Source organism: Mustela nigripes, chromosome 4 (genome assembly GCF_022355385.1).
Source record: "Mustela nigripes isolate SB6536 chromosome 4, MUSNIG.SB6536, whole genome shotgun sequence".
Taxonomy (NCBI): domain Eukaryota; kingdom Metazoa; phylum Chordata; class Mammalia; order Carnivora; family Mustelidae; genus Mustela; species Mustela nigripes.
Window position 1 is genome coordinate 135723609 of NC_081560.1, and position 18568 is coordinate 135742176.

At 36.3% G+C, this 18568-nt stretch overlaps 1 protein-coding gene across 3 annotated transcripts in view; it reads left to right on the forward strand.

Annotated features, from left to right (window-relative positions):
* VPS26A (VPS26 retromer complex component A) overlaps positions 1-16553 on the forward strand; it is a 31796-nt gene extending 15243 nt beyond the window's left edge. The window contains exons 3-9 of one of the 3 annotated variants that reach the window (XM_059397603.1): positions 1806-1881; positions 3028-3184; positions 3769-3933; positions 6776-6882; positions 9385-9453; positions 12761-12903; positions 14756-16553. In XM_059397603.1, the coding sequence (XP_059253586.1) occupies positions 1806-1881; positions 3028-3184; positions 3769-3933; positions 6776-6882; positions 9385-9453; positions 12761-12903; positions 14756-14869 (831 nt within the window). In that variant the 3' untranslated portion in view covers positions 14870-16553. The remainder of the gene's footprint in view (positions 1-1805; positions 1882-3027; positions 3185-3768; positions 3934-6775; positions 6883-9384; positions 9454-12760; positions 12904-14755) is intronic. The other 2 variants (XM_059397604.1, XM_059397605.1) reach the window with 2 other exon arrangements.
* The last annotated feature ends 2015 nt before the right edge of the window (positions 16554-18568 follow it).

Below are 18568 nucleotides of genomic sequence, written 5' to 3' on the forward strand. Positions count from 1 at the left end.
TCTTGCATTAGGCTTAAAAGCAACTGTGTTTTGACATCAGTGGGAGACTAAGGACAATTTCAGAGTTTAGGCAATTTGGTAGAAAAATGGAATGACTCTAATTTCTGCCTTAGTAGTATGGTGTCGGAGTGTTTTTTGAAGAACTGTAAACTTAAAAATATCAGACACAGCCATGTTTCAGTGAAAGCATTCCCCAGATCTGTTGCCAGCTAGACAGTTAATAAAAGTACTTATGTGCTTTATTAGTGTAAATTAGGGAATAGTTCTAATTACTGCCTGGCTTGTGAAATAGTTGCGAGTTAGGCTTGTATTATTTGAGGTTCAAACCGAAAATTCAACTTGTTAGTGTGTGAAGCCTCTAACTATACTTTCTTCTTTAAAATAAGTATTTTTCTGAGTTTGAAAGTATTAGTTGCCTGTGTAAAAAAACAAAACAAAAAACCTTGGATACTACAAAGAAAACAAAATTTCTCATACATCCCAGAAGTAACTGCTTTAATAGTATTTCTTTTGTGTAATCAAAAAATACATAATTGGCATTATTCTCGTGTACAGTTTGACCATGCTTCCTTCATGTAACATATCATGCACATTTTCCCACATCATTAAAAATTCTTTGATCTTATTGTTTTTAAACTTCAATAATTTTCCATCATATGATGTACCACAATTTATTTAACTATTTACTTCTTTCTCTGAGATATTAATTTGGAAGGCAAGTAACTAACTCATTCTGGTTACAGATTTGGAAGATTTAGAAAATTGAGTATTTTATTTAATAGACTTACAAACAGAAGTAACTGGATTTCTGTTTTTATTGGCCCTTGATTACTGTTTTCTTTTGAGAAGCATTATTTAAAAAAGCTTTTAAGAGTCATGTTAACAATATTTTTTTTTTTTTAAAGATTTATTTATTTATTTGACACGGAGAGATTACAAGTAGGCAGAGAGGCAGGCAGAGAGAGAGAGGAGGAAGCAGGCTCCCTGCTGAGCAGAGAGCCCGATATGGGACTCGATCCCAGGACCCTGAGATCATGACCTGAGCCGAAGGCAGCAGCTTAACCCACTGAGCCACCCAGGCGCCCCAACAATATTTTTTATAGTAAAGAATAAATCTGGAAGTGTGCTTTTTTGTACGTTAGTTAATCTTTAAACATTTGGAAATTTTAAAAATACGTATGTACTTTATAAATATTTTGTCAAATTAAAAAGTTTATAAAATTAAGGCTTCCATTTGGCAGATGTGAATTTAGGATTTCAGAGTTGTATATTTCACTTCAAAAATATGTAAGATAAATCATACAATTTCAACCTTTAGACGTTCTATTTTTAGAGTGAGTAGCAGATTCAGGGGAATAAGTGTTGCTTTTAAGGTTAGGAATTATAATAATATATTTTTGGTTACAAAGAGCTGAAAGTGATCTTTAGGTAAATTCTTGAAATTAGTGATTACCTTACATTAAAATGTTATTGTGTAGAATTGTTTAACTATTTGACCAGAAAACACATCTGAGTGGTTGCAGATTTTTCCTTTTTTTGATTTGAGTCTTTATAGCTCTCCAACTTATAAAGGATTCCTTCCTAACAAAGCAGGTGCTTTTAAGCGTATGTTTAAGTGATTGTATATGAGTAAGTTATACCTTCTCTGGTTCTGTAAAGTCATAACGATCTTGGTATGTGGTGGTGTCTCAAACTTCAGAAGTGAATCCTTGAAATACTTATATATTGCATTCATCTGGAAGGAATCTGTTAGTAGGCCCACTCAAAAGATTGTTAACATCTTTTACAATTTCATGTTTTGGCAGGTAAACCTAGCCTTTAAGCAACCTGGAAAGAGGCTAGAGCACCAAGGAATTAGAATTGAATTTGTAGGTCAAATTGGTGAGTTTTAAAATAGTATTACTTTTTTTTTTTTTTAATGATAACTGAGTTTGAAGTTGGATTTGAGTTGGATTTAAGCACTTAAATTTTGAATTAGAGATTAGTTTCATGGAAGGAAGGAATTGATTTTGGATAGTAAAATAGGATTTATTTTATAAACATTAAATCATATTTCTTTGAATTGTATTAAATAATATTTGACTCATAGTGCCTTTATTTGTTATTAAACTTAATTACTAAAAATGAAAGGAGTTATGTAAGTTACCAGCCTTGAAAAATAATTCAAGTAAATTAGTTGACTCACTGAAATTTCCATCTGCCTACATTTTTCACCAGCTTTACAAGTACCAGTGTCACCTTCATCCTTCACTTTCTAATTACTCATGCCATTTGTCTTCCTAACCTAATGTGAGCCTGTAGCCAGACTCACCTGTGAGAAAATTGGATGTGAAAAGGAAAGGTATAATAATTTTTCTTGACTTAGATCACATTGTGTAGATTTCCACATATGTATTTCAGAGGCATTCTTGGTTTAGTAGAAGTTAAACTGTATAAATCTTTTGGTACTGCAGGTTGAGAAAGAGAAAAGAAAATGGGTCTTTCTAATATAGTATACATAGTTTTAAATCTAGCTTTCTAAGATGTACTACACATTTTTAAAGTATCAAAATTATAATTGGATTTGTTTATATATCTATTCCAGATCAGATTATATTTGAGGGGCAAGTTATAGTAATTCACTGATAGTTGATAAGTCTTTTGTATATTACAGTGTATCAAGATAATATATTTGCCTAACTAAAGCAAAACAACGAATGCTTTTTGCCTTGAACGGAGGAAGTTCAAATAATTGCTGGAAATGTGTCTGTTAAAGCAGCTTCATTTTGGGCAAGCCCTAACTACATTAAAGGAATGAATACATCTTTTATAATAGAAATTTTCATTGTGCTGTGTGGCTCGAATTTTTTTATGCCTAGGTGGACCATAATGAGGATGATGGAATTTATGTTATAGCTCTAGTAGATTAGGGACAAGTCCAACTAATTCTTTTGGTAAAAATTACTTGCTTTGGAGGTAGAAGTTTGGGTTTTAATGAAATAGATACTAAGTATAATTGGTCTTTTTTTTTTGCTTAAAATTTTGTAGAACTTTTCAATGACAAGAGTAATACTCATGAATTTGTAAACCTAGTGAAAGAACTAGCCTTGCCTGGAGAATTGACTCAGAGCAGAAGTTATGATTTTGAATTTATGCAAGTTGAAAAGCCATATGAATCTTACATCGGTGCCAATGTTCGCTTGAGGTATGAATGTATATTAACAACCGTAGATGGTGTCAAAACCAGAAAGTAATGGCTACTATCAAATGTCTTACTAGAACTTTAATTATAATTCTGGACTGATAGACTTCAGATTTTTAAGAATTCTGCCACATATTTTGTCTACCTAATGCCCACCTGAGGTAATAAGAGCCTTCTCTCGTAGATTTAAACACCGCCATCATGAGAAGTTTTAATTATATACTTCCTTTGTATGAATCTTCCCCTAGGTACTTCCTTTGTCTTGTAAACAGAATTACCTCAAAATCTATTAGTTTCCCAGCAGATCTCATTTGGTATATGGTAGGAAGTAATAGATTTCCTCAGGTAGGCATGACCGTAGCACTTGAGATGCAGCTTAAAAAGCACATACATTCTTCTTAAAATTGCACTTTGTATTTTTTTTTTTTTTTGAGGGTGGAAGCATTTAAAGATCAGAATTCTTTTGTGAAGTAAGTTGATCCCAAAGGATCAGCAAGGAGAAAGCTGAGTTACAGTTAATGTCTGTTTGTTTAAAATACTAAAATTTATCATAGGAGATTTAACTTACCTCTTGGTTGACTTTGTAGGTATTTTCTTAAAGTGACAATAGTAAGAAGACTGACAGACTTGATAAAAGAATATGATCTTATTGTTCACCAGCTTGCCACATATCCTGATGTTAACAACTCAATTAAGATGGAAGTAGGCATTGAAGATTGTCTACACATAGAATTTGAATATAATAAATCAAAGTAAGTATCTTTAACAACAGAAAACTTAAGAAATAAGCTTTTCAGGGCTTTGTAAATTGGTCAAAGTAAAGATAGAATTGACATTAATTTGATGTTAACAGCCTAAAAATCTTGGAGTGGAGAGTCTATCTTCTTGACTCAGTGCAGGTGTCTTTCATATTCAATTCCTAATAAGTCTCTGATTGGTCATTTTTTGTAGAGGATCTTACTGTCTCAGAACTAATCCCTTCTCTCTGTAAAAATTTTCCTTACTGCGTTGGTATAACTTTATCCTAGTCATCTCTTTAAACAAAATACTTTTTTCTGCCTGCATAAGTAGTACCTTTTCATTATTGAAAATTTTGGCAAGGGGCACCTGGGTGGCTCAGTGGGTTAAAGCCTCTGCCTTCGGCTCAGGTCATGAACTCAGGGTCCTGGGATCAAGCCCCGCATCGGGCTCTCTGCTCATCGGGGAGCCTGCTTCCCCTCCTCTCTCTGCCTGCCTCTCTGCCTGCTTGTGATCTCTCTCCCTCTGTCAAATTAATACATAAAATCTTAAAAAAAAAATTTGGAGGGGGGCAATGTAGTGGCACCTGGGTGACTCAGTGGGTTAAGTGTCCACTTCTGGCTCAGGTCATGATCCCAGCATCCTGGGATGGAGCCTTGTGTTCAACTCCCCTCAGTGGGGAGCCTGCTTCTCCCTCTCTTCTCGTGTTCTCTCTCGCTATCTCTGTCTCTCTCTCTCTGAAATAAAAAAAATGAAATCTTAAAAAGAAAGAAAAAAAGTTTTGGCATTGTGAAAGATCCCATTTTTAACTTTATTATTTTTATAAATTTTACCACTTAATCACAATTAAGATCTCTTGCATATCTTTTCATAGAGAGGGAAAGGTATGTATTATGTTTTAGTATATGTGCTGCCGAAACGAGCACGAAAAGGTATGTATTATGTTTATATGTGTTGTGTTTTTACAGAAATGGGCTCCTGTTTTGTTTATTGTTTAATGCCTTTTTAAAACTTTATTATGGAAAAATTCAAGCATAGACCAGTATGAGCAGTACAGTGAATCCTCAGGTACCAGGTGCCCAGCTCCCACTCAGTACACTGTCAGATCTGTTTTATCTGGATCCAGGCCTCACACTCCCAATAGATTATATTGAAGCCAACTCCAGACACAGAATTTCATCCATAAAAATTGTATATCATTTTAAACATAATATTGTTATATCTAAAAATATTAATAATTTCTTAATATCTGTATATATCTAGTCAGTGTTCATGTTTTACTGATTGTCTCATAAAATGTCATTTCCCCCCCCCACATGCTTTATTCACATCAGTATCCAGACAAGATTTGTTCAAATCCAGGGCATCCAGACACATGGTATTTGGTTGTTTGACACTTAAATTTCTTTCAATTTAATTTATAAGTTCCCCTTCTATTTTTTTTTTCCACTAAAGTTTATTTGTTGAAGAAATGGATGTATATTCTTTCATCACCTTCCTGTGTACATTTCTATTACATGACTTTTTTAGTTGTCACTCACCAGTTTATATCACTAAAAATGTGATATAAGCATGCCTTCAGAGTCTTAAATTATATTGTGAATAAAATTATCAAATTGTTTAGGACCTAAAACTTGTCACTGGAGGCCTCCCTTCAAGCCAGCATAATTACACTGATCAACTCCTGGGATGATATTTTGAGATTCAAACCTGGGAGAAAGTTAAAAAGCCCTCTGGGGATTGTAGTAATTTCCAGGTTTATTTATTTTTAAAAATTTTATTTATTTATTTGACAGAGATCACAAGTAGGCAGAGAGGCAAGCAGAGAGATGGGGGGAAGCAGGCTCCTCGCTGAGCAGAGAGCTAGATGTGGGGCTTGATCCCAGGACCCTGGGATCGTGACCTGAGCTGAAGGCAGAGGCTTAACCCACTGAGCCACCCAGGTGCCCCAATTTCCAGGTTTATTAGCATGTCATTTCAGAGTACATGGGAAAGGACTTTGATGACTAGCTGTCATAGCAACAGACTCAGCCTGTGGTGTCTCTCTCTATGGGCAAGTGCTTTATTAGCTGCACTCTTCTAGCACTTAGAGTAAGAAGGTCACTAAATTCTTGTGTAGAGTTTTAATGTTCAGAAACATCTTTATAATCCAAATAAATATTGCAAGCATAAAAATCTTAATTTTCTGTGCTTAAGTTCTTTGGAAACTAACCTCTAAGTAAAGGACTTGTAGTTAACAAGGCGAATTCTTCTCTTTGAGGTATGTTGATGGGCAAGTAAAAGTTTGATTCCTGTTTTTATAGTAAAATGGTGAATATTTTTTGGAAAAAAAAAGTTAAATGATATGGTTAGTCAAAATGGTATTTAAAAAAAAAAAGACTTTATATATTTGAGAGAGAGAGCATAAGTGTGGGGGGACAGAGGGAGAGGGACAAGCAGACTCCCCACTGAATGGGGAAATGGACGCAGAGCTTGATCCCAGGACCCTGAGATCATAACCTGGGCTGAAGGCAGATGCCAAACCACCTGAGCCACCCCAGAATGGTATTCTTAAATAGTTCATGTTACAAAGATTCTACTAAAGCCTTTTGGGACATATTTTACTTTTTTTTTTTTTTTAAGGTTTTTTTTAACTTATTTTAGAGATAGAGTGGGAGGGACAGAGGGAGAGGGAGAGAAAATACAAAGCAGACTCCACACTGAGCCTAGAGCTTGACATGGGCTCAGTCTCCCGACCCTGAGATTGCAGTGTGAGTCGAAACCAAGAGTCTGATGCTTACCCGACTACACCACTCAGGCGCTCCTTTTGATTTTTAAACTGATATTTGGTAAATGAGGTATGTTCTTTCCCCAAAGGTATCATCTAAAGGATGTGATTGTTGGAAAAATTTACTTTTTATTAGTAAGAATAAAAATCCAACATATGGAGTTGCAACTGATCAAAAAAGAGATCACAGGAATTGGTAAGTCAAAAAGAGTATTTGAATTAAAATTCCTGTCTTAACATTTTTTAAATCTTAAAATATTGTTTAGATATACAATAAATATACATATTGGATACTAACTTTGAGACTTAATATTACTTAATATGTATGCTTTTTTAAAAATTAATTTTTGAGTAGGTTATAAATTCACATGGTTCAAAAAGTTTAAAAGATTATATAGTAAAAAGTATCCTATTTGTGTACTCCAGCTATTCATAGGTCATGTTTATAAGTTTTAAAATATTTCTTGATACTTATACAGTAACTATCCCTATATTATACCCTTCCCCCTGCTTTTAAGTTAAATGTTTATGTACGATACATATTTTGCTTTTTTGCTTACTATATCTTAGAGATCTTGCCATATCAATGTGTGGAGTACTTCCTCATCGTTTTTATAGTACTCCTTTCCATGGGTATACTAGAATTTAACCAGTCTGCTACAGGTTGTTTCCAGTCACTTGTTACTCCAAACAGCACTTCACTTAATAATGTCATTTTGCATGTGTGCAGGTGTGTGTGTGAGATAAAAATCTTAAAAGTAGAATTGTTCTTTCAAGGAGTATATTCATTTGTAGTTTTGGTACATATCAGTTTGTCCTCTTTAGGGGTTGTACCAATTTGTATTATTACCAGCAAGAAATGTAGAAGAAGCCTCTTTTTCCTTTATTCTTTTTTTTTTTCTATGATTTTATTTATTTGAGAGAGAGAGAGCATGAGCAGGGGGAAGGGCAGAGGGAGAGGGAGAAGCAGATTCCCCACTGAGCAGGGAGCCTGACGAGGACCCTGGCTGGGGTCATGCATGACCTGGGCTGCAGGCAGATGCTTAACTGACTGAGCCACCCAGGTGCCCCTTTTCCTCCTATTCTTACCAATACAACATTAGAAAATTTTTAGCTGGTCTTATGGGTAGGGGAGGAAAGTTCCTCATTGTAGTTTTAATTTAGTTTTCTCCTTCTGAATGAGGGTAAGCATCTTTTCATGTGTATAAAAGCTATTTTTATTTCTTTTCTGTATATATTGCCTATATCCTCTGTTCCATCTCTATTAATTATTAGTCTTTTTTTCTGATATGTAGAAACTCTGTATATATTAGGGAAATCAATTCCCTTTTTTGTATTAAAGCAGCAAAAGAGGCATCTGGGTGACGTTTATTAAGGATCTGCCTTCGGCTCGGGTCATGATCCCAGGGTCCTAGGATTGAGCCCTACATCCGGCTCCCTGCTCAGCAGGGAGCCTGCTTCTCCCGCTTCCTCTGCTGCTCTCCCAGCTTGTGCTCTCTTACTCACTCTCTTTGTCAAATAAATAAAAAAAACTTTATAAATAAATACATAAACTTAAGTAAATGCAGCAAAAATTTCCCCAGTTTGTCTTGCTTAAGATGGTTTTTGCCATGTAGAAGTTCTTTTTGTTTGTGTTGTCAGATTTACCAGTTTTTACTTCTATGGACTCTTGGTTTTATGCCACAGGTTTTATGCCTCCGTGTGCCTTTTTCACACAGAGGTTCTAAAAGTAATTTTCTGCGCTTTGATTCTCCTAAAATAATGTAGTTTGGGGAATTTGTTTAAATTCTTAATTTCTTTGGAATTTGTCTTGATATAGATTCAACTTTGGTTTTTTCCAGATGGCTAACCAGTTGCCCCAGAATTATTTGTAACTGCTTTTTAATTTTAATTAGTGTATAGGTTGAATTTGTCTCATTTGTTGGATTTTTGCTGAAAATAATTTTAGGCCACGCTTTTTAAGAATTTACAATTGGAATCATAATTAGAAACATCTGTGATTTCTTAATTTCTATTTTCACCTAATAAAAGTTGAGGTGAGTTAAAGATACTAAAATCAAATGTCAGGTTTCTTTTTGTTGTTTAAAAAGAAATTAGTTAAATACTTTTTCTGGTTAAAAATTGTGCTGATTCTAGAAAAGTTTAAATAAAAAATAATCTGTACTCATCATTCAAAACAGTTTAATTGTCTTTGCATATTATATATTTTACAACATTGGAATCATTAATGTATGTTTTAGTATACTTTTTTCATTTTTACAGACTTTTTACATATGTCTGGATCAGATAATCTCTTAGAAGATGAACACCTAAATTTAAAAGAATTATGTCAATCAGGTTCTCAATTTGATGTTTTCTCCAAGTTAGAGTTAACTGACTGAAAGAAGACAGTTTGGGTATTGCAGAGAAAACTAGCATGACAATCGTTATTTCTTATGTATATTGCTAGTTTTGATAGAAGAAACTCTGTGGAGAAGATTCTGAACCATGTATATTTGGTAAGAAGAGAGTGAAACATTCAGTCGAGTGATAAGTATAGATCAAGAAATAGAAAAGAATAAGTTTCACAAAATAGGAAGATAAATTAGTACTAAAATAAGTAATTGGAAAATATAAGGTTGGCAATTGTATTCTGGAAATATTGAACTTCATGTCACTTACATTATTTTTTTTAATGTCATTTACATTTTTGTGCTAGGACCCAGTACCACCACAGAAACAGAAACAATTGCTAAATATGAAATAATGGATGGCGCACCAGTAAAAGGTAACAGACTTCCCATTTACTTCTTTTGTGTGATAGGTGATACAGATAGCAGTGTTCATGGCAGTTTCGTTTGGAAGTATTTATGCAGTGTAAAAATATTTGTGAATTCTTTTTTTTTTCTTTAAGATTTTATTTATTTGTCAGAGAGAGAGAGTGAGCACAGGCAGACAGAATGGCAGGCAGAGGCAGAGGGAGAAGCAGGCTGCCTGCCGAAAAAGGAACCTGATGTGGGACCTCGATCCCAGTACGCTGGGATCATGACCTGAGAAGTCAGCTGCTTAAGCAACTAAGCCACCCAGGCGTCCCAGTATTTGTGAATTCTTAAATGATTTTTATAATGATGTTTTAAAAATCATCTTTGTATATATACTAAAAGACTGTAATAGTACTTTCAAGTCTGAAATAAAGTTTAATTTTTTTACTTAGTTTAAATTTTAGTATTTAGAGACTCCTGGTGGCTCAGTTAGTTGATCCTCTTTCTCTTGATCTCAGCTCAGGTCTTGATCTCAGGGTTGTGAGTTCAAGGCCGACACTAGGCTGGGCACTGGTCTCTACACCAGGCATGGAGCCTATTAAAAAAAAAAAAAGAAAGAAAGAAAATGTAAATTTAGTATTTAGAAGAGACATTCATATATTATCTTTTCTCTAGTTCTGAATTTATAATACTTTGTCTTCTGTTACAATAGTTTATCTTGGTAAGTCTTTTTTTATTAATGCTGAATACAAGGTGCTGTAGAGCTGATCATTCATTTCTGTGGGGTTCTGTAGTCCTTATAGCCCCCAAGAAAACAAGCATTTCCATTATTATCTTTAGTATCCAAGATAATAAAGCCAGTATTTATAATTTTACTTTTTTTAAGATTCTAAATTTTTTTTTTTTTAGTAATCACTATACACAACATGGGGCTCGAATTTATAGCCATGAGATCAATAGTCACATGCTCAGGGTGCCTGGGTGCCTCAGTGGGTCAAGCATCTGCCTCAGGCTCTGGTCATGATCCCAGGGTTCTGCTCAGTGGAGAGCCTGCTTCTCCCTCTCCCTCTGCCTGTTGCTCTCCCTGCTTGTGCTCTCTTTCTCTGTCCAATGAATGAATGAATAAAATCTTAAAAAAAAAAAATAAAGTCACATGCTCTACTGACTGAGCCAGGCAGGTTCCCCAGTATTTATCATTTTACATTTGTATCTTTGGCTTTTTCTCACTCTATTAGTAGTTCTTTTAAAAAGTAGCTATTGGGGTGCCTGGGTGGCTCAGTGGGTTAAAGCCTTTGCCTTCAGTTCGGGTCGTGATCCCAGGGTCCTGGGACCGAGCCCTACATCAGGCTCTCTGCTCAGTGGCGAGCCTGCTTCCCCCCTCTCACTCCGCCTGCCTCTCTGCCTACTTGTGATTTCTCTCTGTCAAATAAATAAATAAAATCTTTAAAAAATGAAAATTTTTTTAAAAAGTAGCTATCATTTATTGAGTGTCAACTGTAGGTAAGGCATTGTACTCTGAGGTGCTCTGATATTTCCTTTAACTTAGGTGATGGTATCTCTTACTCTACAGATTAAACTGAGTTACAGAGAGGTTAAAAAACTTGTTAAAGTGTAGGGGAGGCAGACCTTTACCTCTCCCCATCTTAGTATTTCAGCTGGGACTCTCAGAAGGACAGATTAATAAAGGAAAAAAAGTTTATCAATGCATGCAGTGCACATCATGCACGAAAAACCTCAACAAAAAATAACCAAAACAGTGGCTTAGAATTTCAGCATACATAGCATCTTCAAAAGAACAATAAATTTTGAGATCTAACTGGACAAGGGAAGGTAGTTGCAGGCTTCCAGGGGTGTGGCGAGCTGTGCGAAGGTAAATAAATCTGAGGGAGGAAACAAGTGGAGTAAGGTTTATTTGCTGATTCCTAATCAGCCTTCTCTGGGCTAATTAGAATATGTCTTCGTTAAAAGAATTTATAGCCTGCCTTTAGGCAGAAAATAGGGAGCCTTTTCTGCTCTTTGCTACTTTTTAATTGCCTTCAGCTCAAAATAATTTTTATGTCAAAGAGGCAGATTTTGTGGTGACATAATCTGGTTTCTTTTAATAGCTACTCATTGCAGAGTTGGTGTTTGAGCCCAGGGCTTTCTAACTTTAAGACCCGCGTTGAGTGCGTGCATGCGTGCGTGTGTGTGTGTGTGTGTATGTGTATGTATATTCCTGTTAAGCAAGATTACTTTGTAAAATTTTGGCAACCACTTAGTTTTTTGTTTTGTTTTAAGATTTATTTATTTGACAGAGATCACAGTTTGATGTGAGGTAATGGGTCATGTATCTTTCAGGAAATTGATGTGCACAAGAAAATTATTACATATAAAAGATTCAAAACAATATGCAAATAGCTACCCTTAGGAAAGAAGCCACGAGAATCTGAATAGTCTTTTTGGTAACGAAGGAATAATCTTCATTTAGAACATGTTTGTTCCTTTGGGTGAATTAGTTAAGTATTGAAAAACTTACTCGCATGATTAGAAATTATGGTGAACTTCATGAAGAGTAACCAAACTACTAGAACAGCACTTACCTGCTGGCACTATTCTGAGCATTTTACATATATTAACTCATGCAGTCTTTACAGAGCTCTACAAGAGGGATATTACTGCTCTTCTCCATTTCATAGATAAAGAACTTGAAACAGAATGGTTAAGTGACTTGGCCAGGGTCACACAGCAAGTAAGTTACAGAGTTGGCATCTGAATCCAGGCATTCTGACTCTAGAGCAGTGGTTCTCATCTAGGGGCAGTTTTGCTCCCCCTACCGCCCCCTGAACATTTGATGTTGCCTGGAGTTATTTTTGGTTGCTGCACTTGGGGAATGCTGCTGATATCTAGTGAATAGAGGCCAAGGAAGCTGCAGTTAATAGGACGTTACCCACAATGAAGAATTATTGGACCCCAAATGGCAGTAGTGCCACCGCTGCGAGTCCCTGGTCTAAAGATTTTGTTACGTTGAGATGCCTGTGCAACTCATTTGGTTAAATGCCTGCCTTCATCTCAGCTCATGATCCCAGGGTCCCAAGATTGAGCCCCACGTTGGTCTCCCTGCTCAGCAAGGAACCCACTTCTGCCTCTACCTGCTGTTCCCCTTGCTTGTGCTCTCTCTCTAATTTTCTGACAAAATCTTTTAAAAAATTAAAAAAAAACACAAAAAAGCTTTTGTTAAGCTGCCATCTCATGAAAAAATGAAGTGTTAGTGTCTTCTCTATAATGCTTAGTTTAGGTGTTATGTGACCATATTTAATCATCTTTAAAATTAAATGCAAATTGCTTTTCTTTCAGGTGAATCAATCCCAATAAGACTATTTTTAGCAGGATATGATCCAACCCCTACAATGCGAGATGTGAACAAAAAATTTTCAGTAAGGTACTTTTTGAATCTAGTCCTTGTTGATGAGGAAGACAGAAGGTACTTCAAGCAGCAGGTATGGTGCCATGTAGGCTGATGTTTTGTTCTGTGGCAGTTCTGAAAACACCTGGAAAGCTCTCACCTTTCTCAGCTTTACAGTACTGAGCAAGTGGGAGGTTCTGTGATAAGGAAGTAGGTGTGACTGGAATAGTGTTGTGATAGATCTCTTCCTGTCATTCTACAGGATTCCAGAATGGGCTGTAATTTGGCAGAGCTTTTATTTTTCTTTTGACAGTTTTGTTTTTTTATAAAAACAATACCTACTGTTTGTTAAAAAAATGAGGCAGTAAAGAACAAGACAAAAATTCCACCACCATTGTGATTAGTTTCCATACAAACTTGAATGTGTGTATTTAGATCATATGTGTGTTGTTTTTTAATTTGCTTCTTGAAATCTGTAGATTTCAGTTATCACTTTAAATTATTTCATTAACTTATAGATTCTGGCTTTCCATGCTGTTACCAAATCTAATATTTTTTATATGAAATATTTATCATAGAACTACCTCTCTTTTTTTTCAGTGAAGATTGTGAGTGGAGTGCTCTTTTATGAATCAGATTAATAAATATTTGAATTTCAGTTGAGTACTCAAAACTAAATGAGAAGTTGCTCTGCACTGAGTATTGTGAAGAATATAAAAACTACCTTTTATAAACATACTTTGTGCTCAAGGTCCTCACATTGCATATGTATGGAAAGAGAAAAATTATAAAAGCTAATTAACAGAAAAATTACAGTTTGACAGTAATTTAGAAGAGAGAAAACCTTTTATGCTGATACTGCCATAATGTTATAAAATTAAACATAGGTAATTGTAACTCAGGATAGAATAGGGGAGCCTGCATGCCTGTCAGTTAAGTGTCTGACTCTTGATTTCAGCTCAGGTTATGATGGTCATGATCTTAGGGTCGTGAGATCGAGTCCCTCATTGGGCTCTGTTCTGGTGTAGAGCCTGCTTGGGATTTTCTCTTTCTTCTTCGGCCCTCCACCCCGTAAAAAAAGATAGATTATGTAAACTTTACAGTTTCCAAACCAGTTACATATTGTAGCCCTATTGAATAAATACATTGCTTCCCACAGGCATTCATTTGGGTGTCATTTGAGGACCGATATAAACAGCCTGTCATGAGTTTATAAAGCAGATTTGGGGATTTTTTAATTTTAGGAATTTAAAAGAAATTTTAGGATGGATTGATTGGAGCGGGATTTGAATAGGCAGAGGAATAAGTATTTGAAGAATATATAGGAAAAATTGCAGGGCAAGTTTATTTGGAGTGCATTGGAGAAGAGTGTTAACTGTTTGGCTGGTGGGGGAACAGAGTGATGTGGGTAATTTGAATAAAGGTTATGAAGGATCTTGAATGCCTGGCTTGAGATTTATCCTAGAGGTGCCAAGAACTACTGAAGTGCGATCCAAGCAGTGTTTTAGACTACGCTGGTAGTGACTGGAAGGATGGGTTAGAAAGGGGCCTCAGGCACTGGAGGCAGAAGCATCTACCAGGAAGCTCTTTTGGAGTCTAAGGTTGAAGTGATAAAGGTTTGAACTTGGATAAGGGCAAAATAGCAAACCAAGGACAGATTTTAGGAATTCTTTAAAGCATTTAATAGCTAGAATTTTGTGCCAGATTGGATTGGTGGTGGTGGTGGTGTGCATTGCTGCTGATGAGAGGGGAGCGGCAGGGTTGGCAGAAGGGGTGGTCCGAGATGAGAATTGCAAGAAGGTAAGTCACGCAGCAAAGAGAACAGCTTTTTGGGGGAAGAGTTTAATTTTGTTTTAGTTAAAATTGAAGTGGCATTATTTCCATGGTGAAGATTTAAGGCGTGATATGAGAATATTAATTTGTTGATGTCTTGCATGTTTTACTAGGAGATCATTTTATGGAGAAAAGCTCCTGAAAAATTGAGGAAACAGAGAACAAACTTTCACCAGCGATTTGAATCACCAGAGTCACAGGCATCTGCTGAACAGCCCGAAATGTGAACTGAATAGGAGAAAAAAAGAAAAGCAAAAAACTCCTATGTCCATTGAGATGAAGTTCAGCTTGTTAAAGATGGCTGCAGCTTGTTGGGGGGGAAAGGCCAAAACTCCATTTATAATAGTCTTCCTTTATCTTACAGTGCTGCATTTATTTTATGATACAACTAAATGTTCTTCATGTATATACATTAAAAAAAAAGCGCTTTCTTTGAAACACTGGAACTTTCTTAAGCTGCCGTTTTTTTCTTTCCTTTTTTTTTTTTAACTGCATACTTTGACCTGATGATAAGCACCCAGATATGCATAAACATAAACATTAAAGATTTTCATGTGAGTAGGCTGGTATTTGTAATTTTGCTTTTCTTTGTAATGTTGATTATACTTTTCTCCTTTTTCATGCTAACAATTACCTCTATTCTCTACATGCAAAAAATTAAATAGTTTGTGTTCAAATAGAAATAGAAAAATTGACTGGGCCTTACATCCGGCAAAGATTTAAAACATGGCATCTCAATATTTTTGAGAAATACATTTATGTTTCTACATGTGTGTTTGAGAAATACATAGGGAGTGTTTCACTGTAGGTGCTTTCGATTCTACCATTCCGTGGCTTCCTGAATTGTATCTTCTTTGAAGTCTTCTGTGGTGTGAATGTTAAAATTTTTCCCTGAGATTATGTGGCATGTCACAGTGGCCTGCTTGCTTGCCTGATCCTCCCTCCCTCCCTGCCTCTTTTCTCTTCTGTTCTTTTTCTTTCATTCATTCTTTCCTTTCTCTCTTTCTTTTTTGCCATATTAAGTAACTATTTTGCTACTACTATCCAGCAGGTACACAGTATGTTTTCTGCAATGTAGAGTTGACTCTATGTTGGTGTTTTAGTTAAAACTATATAATTTTTCTATAACTACTTAAAATTTTTTTCTTAATTTAAGGCATCTTTTTACCACATACATACAAATATAATTTTCTTGCCTTCACAAATATTCTCTTCCCTTTCCAGGAGAAAATTTGAGGATGGGGAACTCAGGAGGCCCTGTGAAGCACGTAGTTATCTAGATCTGGACAATTTCATGTTTGTTAACCTGGAACTTTGGCTAGTTCAAACTGAAATGTAATTTCATCCACTCTGTTTAAATTTTGCTAACACTAAATTCAAGTCATTTGTTCAAAGTTCCAAAAGAAGGTTTCAGTCATCTGTTCGTATGCATGGGGTCTGATCTCAGATACACTAAATGTGGGGTGTAGGAACTAAAATGAAAGCTGCCGTGTGAAACTACTTTCACTAAGGGTTCACTGGTTTTTGTACCAATATTTTTTTATACACGTCAGCGCAAGTCTTGTCCGTTAACCTTACTTTATGAGTAAGCTAAGTAACCCAAGTTACATTTCTTTAAACCTGTTTACTACTATGGCACTTTGATAAAATGGTCAGTAACCAACTTCATTATCGGCAAAAGGTTCCATGTGCTGGAGCATCTATTTCAAATGTGGCTATCTGTGAATGGTAATGTTTTCCTTCATGTAAGTGCCTGTTCAGAGTTTCAAAATTTAAAAATGCCAAATATTTTCATGGTCACATGCATGTAGTAAATCTAGGAACTGTTCAAAGAAATTTTGGAAACCAGTTGTGTTTAACCAGCCTCAAATTGTGCAACCATGATGTATAATAAAGGATTTGAAATGATAACCAAGCTTGCTATTTGCATGATTAAAATAGCTCTATTCTCAATTCTCACTGTCAGATTTATCATTGAGGACAGGATTGCTCATAGTTTAGGAAGCTATTTTTGTAACAAATTTTTATAAGTGTTTCAATTTCAAATAGTTATACAATGCTTTTAATTAGGTGGCTTAAAACACTCATAAATAAGATGCTTATCAGTCTGGTCCAGACTTTGTTGCATAACCAATTTGAAGAATAAAGATTGGAAATTAATATTTGATGAATTGAGTAAAAAACTAGAAATAAAAAAAGAAATTTGTGTCTTTAATAAAAAGAGCAGGGGCTCCTGGCTGGCTTAGTTGGTAGAGTATATGACTTTTTTTTTTTTTTTAATACTCATTTAAGAGAGTGAGCAAGCAGAGTAGGAGAAAAGTGGGGGGAGATAATCCTCCAGCAGACTCTGCTGAGTATGGAGCCCAACATGGGGCTTGATCCCAGGACCCTGAGATTATGACCTGAACTGAAATCAAGAGTAAGCCGTTCAACTGACTGAACCACCCAGGCACCCTGAACATTGCGACTCGATCTCAGGGTCGTGAGCTCAAGCCCTGGGTTGAAGAGATTACTTACATTAATTTTTTAAAATACCATTTCCATTGGTTCTCAACCCTGGTTGCATGTTCAAATCACTTTAGCTTTTTAAAATAACCATGTCAGGTCCTACCCAGACCAGTAAAATCAGAATTTCAGGGGCGAGGGTCACAGTGTTTTTAAAAAAAAACATCCAGGGTAGGGAACCTGGTTGTCTCAGTTGTTAAGCGGCTGCCTTTGCCCCAGGTCATGATTCCAGTGTCCTGGGATTGAGTCCCGCATCCCAGCCTGCTTCTCCCGTTCCCACTCCTGCTTGTGTTCCTTTTCTCTCTGTCAAAAGTCTTAAAAAAAAAAAAAGAAAAAAAAGAAAAATCCAGGGTTGGGAACTACTGTCTAAACCATATAAATGGTTGTTTCCATCATTAGTAAAGAGTTGTGTGTGATTTTTTTTCTTGTAGTTTTGCACTTCTATATTTTTGAAGATTATTTATTTTAGAGAATGTGCAAGCAGGAGGAGGCGGTGAGGGAGAGAATCTCAAGGAGACTCCATGCTGAGTGGGGAGTTGGATGTGCGACTCACGATATTGAGGTCATGACCTGAGCCAAATCAAGGGTCAGACACTTAACCAACTGAGCCACCCAGGTGGCCCCTGAACTTATTTTTTTAAAAAGATATATTATTTGACAGAGAGAGAGATTACAAGTAGGCAGTGAGGCAGGCAGAGAGAAGGGAAAGCAGGCTCCCTGCTGAGCAGAGACCCTGATGGGGGTCCTGATCCCAAGACCCTGAGACCATGACCTGAGCCAAGGCAGAGCCTTAATTAACCCACTGAGCCACCCAGGCGCCCCAAGAGCTTTTATTTTTTTTTTAAGCAGAACTAAAAAAAATACAAGAGGGACACTCTTTAATCATTTTGAATTTCTGTTAGCAGGATCTGATAGCGAGAATCTAATGAAATAAAATGAGCAGTCATGGGGGGGTGCTATCTCTGTCCCTCGGTAACCCTCTCCCCCATGCTCTTCTCTAAAAGTGAATCTTATAGGCACCTGGGTGGCTGAGTTGGTTAAGCACCTGTCTTCAGTTGGGGTCATGATCGTGGGGTCCTGGGATCCAGTCCCATGTTGGGCTCCCTGCTCAGTGGGGAGTTTGCCTCTCCCTCTCCCTCAGCACCTACCTCCCTCTACCCCACTTGTGCTTTCTCTCTAAAATAAAATCTTAAACAAAACAAACCATGAACAATCAAATCAGTTTTTTAAAAAACTAGAATTTTTGTGGGGTGCCTGGGTGGCTCAGTGGGTTAAAGCCTCTGTCTTCGGCTCAGGTCATGATCTCAGGGTCCTGGGATCGAGTCCCGCGTCGGGCTCTCTACTCAGCAGGGAGCCTGCTTCCTTCTCTCTCTCTCTGCCTGCCTCTCAGTGTACTTGTGATTTCTCTCTGTCAAATAAAT